General features: G+C 38.1%; 1 protein-coding gene across 1 annotated transcript; it reads right to left on the minus strand.

Moving 5' to 3' along the window:
• Positions 1-7,019: 7,019 nt before the first annotated feature.
• Positions 7,020-8,863, minus strand: LOC139841609 (uncharacterized). The gene is made up of 2 exons (XM_071831821.1): positions 8,504-8,863; positions 7,020-7,064 (listed from the first exon to the last, which is right to left on the minus strand). Exons 1-2 carry the CDS (start codon positions 8,861-8,863, stop codon positions 7,020-7,022), a joined length of 405 nt encoding a protein of 134 aa, XP_071687922.1.
• Positions 8,864-9,423: the final 560 nt, after the last annotated feature.

Genomic DNA, 9,423 nt, shown 5'->3' on the forward strand with positions numbered 1-9,423 from the left:
AGAACAAGATATAGTCATTATGAATTTCTAGTTATGCCATTCGGGTTAACAAATACGCCAGCAGTGTTTATGGATCTAATGAACAGAGTGTGTCGTCAGTATCTCTACAAGTTTGTGATTGTTTTCATAGATGATATTTTGATATATTCAAAAACCGAGAAAGATCATGCTACACATTTGAGGTTGGTGTTAGAGCTTCTGAAATAGGAACAGTTATATGCTAAGTTCTCTAAGTGTGAATTTTGGCTGCAGGAAGTACAGTTTATGGGTCATGTGATTTGTGAAAAGGGTAAAAAAGTAGATCAGTCTAAGATAGAAGCTGTAATGAATTGGAACTCGCCTAAAATGCTGACAGAAATTAAGAGTTTTCTAGGTTTAGCAGGTTATTACCGTAGATTTATTAAAGACTTTTCTAAAATAGCAGGTCCGTTGAATAAGTTAACTAGAAAATATGTGGCCTTCCGATGGACTGATGAACAAGAAAAGGCATTTCAGACTCTTAAGCAGTTGTTATGTCAAGCGCCGATTTTAGCTTTACCAGAGGGATCAGAAGATTTTGTAGTTTACTGTGATGCATCACGTAAAGGTTTGGGTTGTGTTTTGATGCAGAGAAATAAAATCATAGCGTATGCTTCACGACAGTTGAAGGATCATGAACGAAACTATCCTACTCATGATTTAGAATTAGCCGCAATTGTTTTTGCCCTGAAACTTTGGAGACACTATTTGTATGATACGCATTGTGAAATCTATACAGATCATAAGAGTCTTCAGTATATCTTTTCGCAGAAGGAATTGAATATGCGTCAACCTCAATGGCAAGAACTAATTAAAGACTACGATTGTGAGATTAAGTACCATCTGGGTAAAGCAAATGTGGTCGCAGATGCTCTGAGTCGCAAGAACACAGTCGAAAATGTCAAATATATGAGAATTGAGATATTTTCAGACTTGATCGATCGATTGAAAACCATTCAGTTAGTAGCATTGAATGATGAAAACCTAAAGACTGGGCAAATGAACAAAGGAAAATTTGACTTATGCAACGATTCTAGAGGATTAAAGACCTATAAAGACCGAATTTGGGTGCCTATGCTTGGAGATTTGAGGGATTTAATCCTTACAGAAGCGCATAAAGATTGACAGTGCATCCGAGTAGTACTAAGATGTATAGAGATTTGAAAACGTTGTATTGGTGGCCAACAATGAAGACAGATGTTGTAGGTTTCGTTGAGAAATGTCATATTTGTGTGCAAGTTAAAGTAGAACATCAGAAACCATATGGATCTCTACGACAGTTAGAAATTACTCAGCGGAAATGGGATCATATAACGATGGATTTTGTAACCAAGTTACCCCGAACCCAGAAGGGACACGACATGATCTGGGTGATAGTAGATCATCTAACCAAGAGTGCTCACTTCTTAGCTACTCGTGAAACCTCTTCGCTGAGTATTTTGGCAGATTTATACTTGAAAGAGATAGTTAGTCGACATGGTGCACCGATGTCAATAGTTTTTGACAGGGATACTAGGTTTGTATCTAACTTCTGGAATAGTTTACAACAGAATTTGGGTACACATGTGAATCTAAGTACAACATATTATCAACAAACACGCGGTTAAATCGAACGGACAATTCAGACACTTGAAGATATGTTGAGAGCGTGTGTCTTAGAATACGGTGGTTCTTGGGATTCGCATCTTCCATTAATAGAGTTTACTTACAACAATTTGTATCATTCGAGTATTGATGTGTTAAATCTAGTATATAATTTATCAGTGGAAAATACCGGTTTAATTGATTAAACACACTAACAGGCAGTGTACCCGATCGTGTACTAGTATGATTCGGTACAGTCCAAAGTTCGTTCCAAGGAAAGTTTTCGTATCAACTTAAAATTGTAACTACAAGTAATTAAACTACTTTATCTAGAAATTTAATGAAATTACTGGTTTTTGTAGTTTTTGCTATTTAACCATTAGCCGAATCAAGAAATGGTTTATAAATGTAAAAACAATATTTTTGTTCTTTTTAGTTTATGCGCTAGCACTTAACAAATATTAAAGATAGATTTGTATTCAATTCAAACAAGAATGTTCATCTAGACCGTTTACCCTCAGTAATGGATGTTCGTGTTATTTAGACCTTTTATCTCAATTATGCATGCAAATTAACCAAACGGATCACCAAGAGTTCTCTTAATGATCACTTAAACTATAATTACACAGTGTAGGGTTCCCTTTCACTTAAGACCTTATTGTTTGTGTTCAACTAATTAGCTAACTTGGTAATTCGATTAACAATTGTGCTTACGTTCGCTTACACAATTCATACCTATTAAATTCACTAGTCTTTACTCAATTTACCCCCTTGGTCCGGTTTAACAAACAACTACTTAAGACAAACTAGTTGTAAATTAAAGTGTTAAATTAACTCAGGGTTCCCTTGATCAAACAAACACAATAATCAATTGAGAGTAAACATGTAAACATGAATAAGAATGGATCTTTTAATCAAAACCAAATTAACATACATAAAATCCTTGATAATTCAAACAAACATCCAAAACCTCGGTTATTAGTCTAGACAAACATTAAATAATTAGCCAACAATCATGGCTAAAACTAAAATCACAATCAAAATAAAAGATGAATTCATTGTTTGAAACAAAGAGATAAACCTAATAGATGAATGAATCTTGAGTGATGAATGAATCGAGGCACGTTCCTGTAATGATTGGAGCGTTAGAATGATCTTGGGATTCCCCAAAAAATTACCCTTTTTCATCATAGAGCTGCTGCAAATCATCTGGGATTGATGTATGCTAATTAGGGTATTTTTCGGGCTTTAAATACCTTGCAAAATCGTCTGGGCCTGCCCATTTCCGCGTCGCGGCCAATACCTGTCGCGCCGCGGTAATACACTTGAACTGGGACTCCTTTTAAACCTCTCCTGATCTTGAAACACGGTGAATGCTGCGCTGCGGTGAGGACATGTCTCGCCGCGGTATAACACTTGAACTGAAACATTATTTAACCCCTTTTCTGATGACGAATCACGTTGATCTCCGCGCTGCGGCTTAAGGCATCGCGTCGCGGACTTAAGTGTAACCTAACATCTCGTTTAATTTTCTCTTTTTCCTCACTTAAACTAACTCAAGACCACGATATCTAATATGTACTTCACATTTCCAACCTCGATGCATCAATAATAATAATCGATTAACATAATACCTCAAAAACTCCATAAAACGCAACTCTTCTAAATTTAGCTCTTCAAACTCGAACGTTCTCAATATTATCAAAATAACCACCAAATTGCATCCGAAAGGACTAAAATGTGATCGATATGGCTAAGGAAAACGTGTATAAAGTATGCGATATCAAACCACCCCACACTAGAGTTTTGCTTGTCCTCAAGCAATCGAACTCGCAAATAATCTTCTACCATATAATAACATCTTCAAACGCGTATGTAGAACCAAACGAACAACAAATCAAACAAGTACTAGCGTGGGCACGAATTTGGAGTAGATATCTCCCATGGTTCCCACTTGCATCCCCAAATCAAAATCTTCCCGAACCTCAAGCAATATGTAATGCATAAAGTAACCAAAAATAATCTCGATAACGTACCATAATGATGTAGTAAAGAATATCGAACCATAATGTAAATCTTCAAAGGAACCGAGAATCAAGTGGGAACCGAGCACCAAGGATATGACAATCGAACATGTGTGACAAAAGAACGCACGGGCTACCCCGCAATTGGTCAAGCCAATGCCTCCCACAAGTACCTAACATTGTAATGATGTCGGTAAGAAAATAATGTAGCTTAGGAGGATACTACATTGCGTCCAGATATCATCGATAGCCATGAGGTGACCACCTAATCTATTAAATCAATCATGAAGATTGAAGTTCATCAGGCTTAAAAGTTGATTAATCTTTAAGGAGATTATCCTTCCGGGGATCTGATAAATCACTGACATTTTGTGTATACATGGTGCCCCCCCTGTTTTACGAGACAGATCTCCCTCATCGACATAAGTCTGACCACCAGCTCCCTGTTTGATGCTGAGGCCTGGTGGATTTCCAGCCGATGTTAGAGAAGACTTTTCAAGACTGTTCGTCAACGTACAGCTGGTCTGGACTACAACTTCTGAACAAATCAGCAAGTGTGTCAGTCGGGAGACTTAACTCCTATGGGTTATACAAAGTGGTAGTACGCAACATTGTCCTTGTTAAGAGAAACAATGAGAATCGCAATGTTTAAATGTTTCAATCTAGCACATGGCCCAGTTTCGAGCATGTGATCCGATCAAGGTTCATACGGTTGACACCCGTTTTGGTACAGGTGACCTACACATGAATTTCGAAGAACTCGTAGGATTTCACATTCAATGGTAATGAACGTGGTTCGGATTACCTCCAAGTTGCCTACTTCCCACATGACAAGCTTTTCTGCTTGTTTTAAGAAAGGTAGGAAGTAGATACTACTCTTTCCGAAAAATCCCAAAAACCTTTGGATGCCATAGCTTTTGGCTATGGGTTGTATTGTCTAAGCAAACACAAGCACGTAGCTATTGTTCCTAAAAAGGACAACACCGGTGAAGCTCACGGCTCCTCTTCCCACAGTATCACACCATTAGATGATGTAATAATAAAATGGTATAGTTTCGGAAGTCTGCTATACCAAGTAACCAAAATTTCTTTGATCTGGCACGTGATTCGGTCACAATCACGCCATGCAATCACCGCTCTCTCATGGTTTACACATGTTTTGGTACAGGTGACTTACTATTGAGTTCTCCGAACTCGTAGGATTTCATGTCCAAGAAAATGAACATGTGAGATAATTTTGGCTTCTTTTAAAATCACGAAATAGGCCATAAAAATACCAAGCCATATCAAAACCAATTTTCATAAATAAGGTTTTGGGCGAATTTTCAATTGCTTTTCTACTTTTTTTTTCTTTTTCTCTAATTTTTCAATTTTTTTTTACTAACTCTAAGATTTCATATTTTTTTTTTATTTTTCCTAATTTTTAAAAAAAAAAAATTCGACCAAAACCTGCTGTAAATCTCAAGACTCAAAGATTTCAAAGCGTTTATGATGACAACTCAGACAATTCAACCAACCCTAGAGATTTTACATCCTCCACCCCACACTTGAGATCATGTAATGCCCTCATTACATGAAATCAAAATGGATTTAAAAATCAAAAGGGTAAATGTGAGAAAGAAAATATAAAACTTATCGAGTACACCAAGGATCGTGGAATGCCAGAGACAGATGGCGCTGAATTGACTGCCAGCATAAGAACATCGTCCATTCCCGATCAACCACAAACATCATCATCCATAAAGTTTTTAATGAACTTAATGTTAGTCTTGGAAAAACAGCACATTTACCTAACAACACAACTAAATAATAAAGTTAACCTAATACATGCCGGGGCACAAGGTGGCACCACCGAGGTGTCCAATGCCTTGCACCCAAAAATAATATCCAAGTTTAAACCACACATAATCATCCAAGTACATAACATCCAAATAGAAAATAAAAAGTACACAATAGAACAAGTACAACAAGTCAATAGGCGTGCAAGCCCTCATCCCTGGAAATGTCCATACGGCCGCTGGCTGTGTGGATACTGCTGATAAAACCGCTGACGTGCCTCCTCCAATGTTGCTCGCCGATCATAAATGGGAGCCTGAACCCTCGGCCTAACCGGACTACGATAATACACTGGCGTCTGACTCGTGGTCCCATAATAACTCTCGGGATTAGAATAGTAAAGCTGAGAATTATGTGTCTGCCAATTAACTCCATATGCAATCCACTCTGTACCATGACGAGTTGCCACCGAGTTCTCTTCCTCCCTTTCTCTACTAGCCAACATTTGCGATTTATATTGAGTTTGATTATTCAGAAAAGTCTCAAAAGCTGCAGTGTGATTCTGCCAACCTAAATGCATCTCACTCATTTTCGTATTCATATCCGTCCATTCAGTTTGAGACGGATACCACTGTTGATTACCCACCGGAATATTTGGAACAACCGGCTCTGCATTATCATCTCCTTGATTATCAACCGCCACATCGGGTGCTTGTTGCCTCACATACTTCACCAAACCAACTCTATTCGAATCCCACATCACAAAATTTGCTCTTAAATAAAACCTTAAATTAAAAGGTTTCATCACTTGCAATGGTTCACTCAATTTTGTACACCTACTAAAATCAATGTCGAGATATTTTGCAATTTTTGTAACAAAATGACCACCAAGAAGTGGCCTCGATGCTCGTGTGTCTCTCGAATGATTTGAAAAATAAGTACCAATCAACATACATAAGTCAACGTGTGCATGGTTTCGAATTCGATTAATAACCCAAAACTCTATCAAATTAACTTTATCATGCCCATTCCGTCTACCGCAAAAATTACACGCCAACAATTTATGAAGTAACCGAATCTTTCAACTCCGAATATCTAACCCCTTTGACTCATTAGAAACGAACGGAGTCAAAACCGATATTTTAAACCAATATTGTCGCTCATTGTAATCTTCCGGATGCCCGATAAACTCAGTTTCCTTCTTCAAATACCTTTTCAAAGCCACATCATCCAGGACCTCATACAAGTCAAGTGCTCGAGCCAAATCCATACGACTCATGGCTCGGTCTTCACCCCCTAATTGAAACATCATAAAGCATTGATCCGTCGAATCCTTTTAAGAACGCACACTTAATGAGGAAAAGAACTCCACAACAACTCACGGTATATGTAGTCCCTTAAGGACATCGCACGTTCCCAAGCCCCAAGATAGATTTTTCCCGTATTTCGCACCATCGCTAACATCTCAGTAATATCCTCCCTTATCTCATTGGTCGCCTTATCCAACTCACTCCAACTAAAGTACCATGTTGCTTGTATACTTCGGGCTGAAATGAATTTAAAATATTTGGAGTATTTTTCCTCAAACTTTTGCAACCAAATTTCCGGATTAGTTCTTCACGATTGAGCCGCGGAAGTTGAAGGAGAATCAACTCTGTTTCTCTGCACACATGAAACAAAAAACCAAACCAAACACCAAACCTTGAAAAGTTAGCGTTAGGACAATAATAAACATCAAACCAACATGTTCCACATACTCGAACCAACTTCCGTTTATTACTCGTTTTAACTTCAATTCAACATTTAAACAAAAGCAAGTTTTCACAACATGTGTTTTTGTTCCATTTGACCAAATTCAAACAAATTCTTAAAACAATCATGCCACACAATTGCTCCATTTAACAATTACCATTTATCTCAAATTAACAAATTCGTCTAATGATTTAACCAACCCACGATAAACCATCCCAACAATTAATAGTGAGCTTCTAAACCTTCAAAAAGCTTAAACAATATCAACTAACCAAAAAACCATCTCACAAAATTACCATCAAGCTTCACGAATCACCAAAATCACATACGACCCTCCCAAATCACCCCACACTATCTTAAAACATGTATCTAGTAACAACCATCTTCCTCACAAACAAAAACCCCAAACATCCAACACCAAATTCGGATTTATCACTACCCTAATCTCAAGGATCAATATTATGCATAAACTACACAAGAACTCATGAATAAAACACATACATATCATATTCATAAACAATTCATCACATATAAAAGCATATAAGTCTCAATTAGACAAACCCCACAAAAATTCAAACATAAACCCTAAAATTATTGAAATTAATCATAGAATTACGAGAGAAAAAGATAGAGAAGAGTATAATCGGACCTTAACAGGCATGATTGAACAAAGATTTGAATCAATTAGTGAAGAATGATTGTTAATTGAAATTAGGGTTTTGGTGACTCAATGTAGGCGTGAGAGATAGATAGAATAAAAGTGGTTGAAAAGAGCTCCAAGAATTCCTAAAAAGGGGTGGAATCCCGTCGGGTTATAAGTTGGGTCGGTTTGACCCATTTACATAAAATCTTGACCGACGGGTTTGGAATTTGGACCGCAAAAAGGTCGCGCCGCTACCTAATTCTCCGCGCCGCGGAGATACGTGATGTCTGATGCTCATTTTTTTTTCTTGTTCTTTGACCTCAAAACCCTTGAAATCCCGCGCCGCGTCAAATATTCATTGCGACGCGGTCTAAGGCATGGTTAGGTATCAATTTGATGAGCTGTCTGATCCAAAAAATAGTTTAAACTCGCGTCGCGGCAATAATCGTCACGCCGTGGCCTTAGGCAGGATCTGGTACTTCGACAATTGATTTTATTCAGCAACTAATGATCACCTTAAAGGACCAAACAACTAACAAAATCAACAATTAATCGACCCCAATCAATCATATAGCATTTTAGACTCAGCAAATCCGCAAACAAACCTACACATACAAACTATACAACAAAGTGAAGTTTATTATCGAGTCGTTCACGGGACTCAACTCCGCATTCATTCGTTTTTCGGCTCGAAGTTGAGGTTAACCTCATATTCAATTTCGGTTTCAAGAAAACCATCAATGTAAGGTCTGACCCGGTGGCCATTTACCTTAAACTCTTCACCTTTCGAATTCACTAACTCAATTATACCATATGGGAACATCTTATTCACAATGAATGGCCCGTTCCATCGGGACTTTAACTTTCCTGGCGTCAACTTATAACGAGCATTATAAAGAATGACTAGATCGCCCTCCTTGAACTCTTTCGGGTTTTTGATTCGGTTATCATGCCAAAGTTTGGTTTTTTCCTTGTAAATAACCGAGTTTTCATATGCGTCAAGGCGCAACTCATCTAACTCGTTTAATTGATCCAAACAAAAGCGACCCGCCTCATGGTAATCCATATTGCACACCTTTAAAGCCCAATGAGCTTCATGTTCGATCTCCAAAGTGAGATGGCATGCTTTACCATATACCAAATGATAAGGAGTCGTGCCTATCGGTGTCTTGTAGGCTGTACGAAATGCCTACAATGCATCTTCAAGCTTTGTAGACCACTCCTTAGGATTCATAGCAACCGTATTTTCTAAGATTCGCTTCAATGACCGGTTAGTATTCTCAACTTGCCCACTTGTTTGCGGGTGGTAAGATGTTGAAACTTTGTGGGTTACCCCGTATCGTTTCAACACTTTCTCCATTTGAGCGTTACAAAAGTGGGTCCCTCTATCACTAATGAGGGCTTTCGGGGTGCCAAATCGGGCAAAGATGCCCTTTAAGAAGGTAAATACAACCCGTGCATCATTAGTTGGGAGAGCTTTGGCCTCTGCCCATTTAGAAACATAATCAATTGCAACGAGAATGTAAAGATTCGAATGAGATTTTGGATATGGGCCCATAAAATAGATCCCCCAAATGTCAAACACCTCACATACTTGAATGTTATGTTGAGGCATCTCATCTCTTT

The sequence above is a fragment of the Rutidosis leptorrhynchoides genome, chromosome 4 (assembly GCF_046630445.1).
Source record: "Rutidosis leptorrhynchoides isolate AG116_Rl617_1_P2 chromosome 4, CSIRO_AGI_Rlap_v1, whole genome shotgun sequence".
Classification (NCBI taxonomy): Eukaryota; Viridiplantae; Streptophyta; class Magnoliopsida; order Asterales; family Asteraceae; genus Rutidosis; species Rutidosis leptorrhynchoides.

Excerpts from the sequence above, each read along its gene's own strand:
- LOC139841609 (XM_071831821.1), bottom strand. The coding sequence starts at position 8,863 with ATGGATTACCATGAGGCGGGTCGCTTTTGTTTGGATCAATTAAACGAG. Across the intron at positions 7,065-8,503 it reads AAACCGAAATTGAATATGAG|AGAAACAGAGTTGATTCTCC; the intron begins GTTAACCTCAAC and ends TCATGTGTGCAG.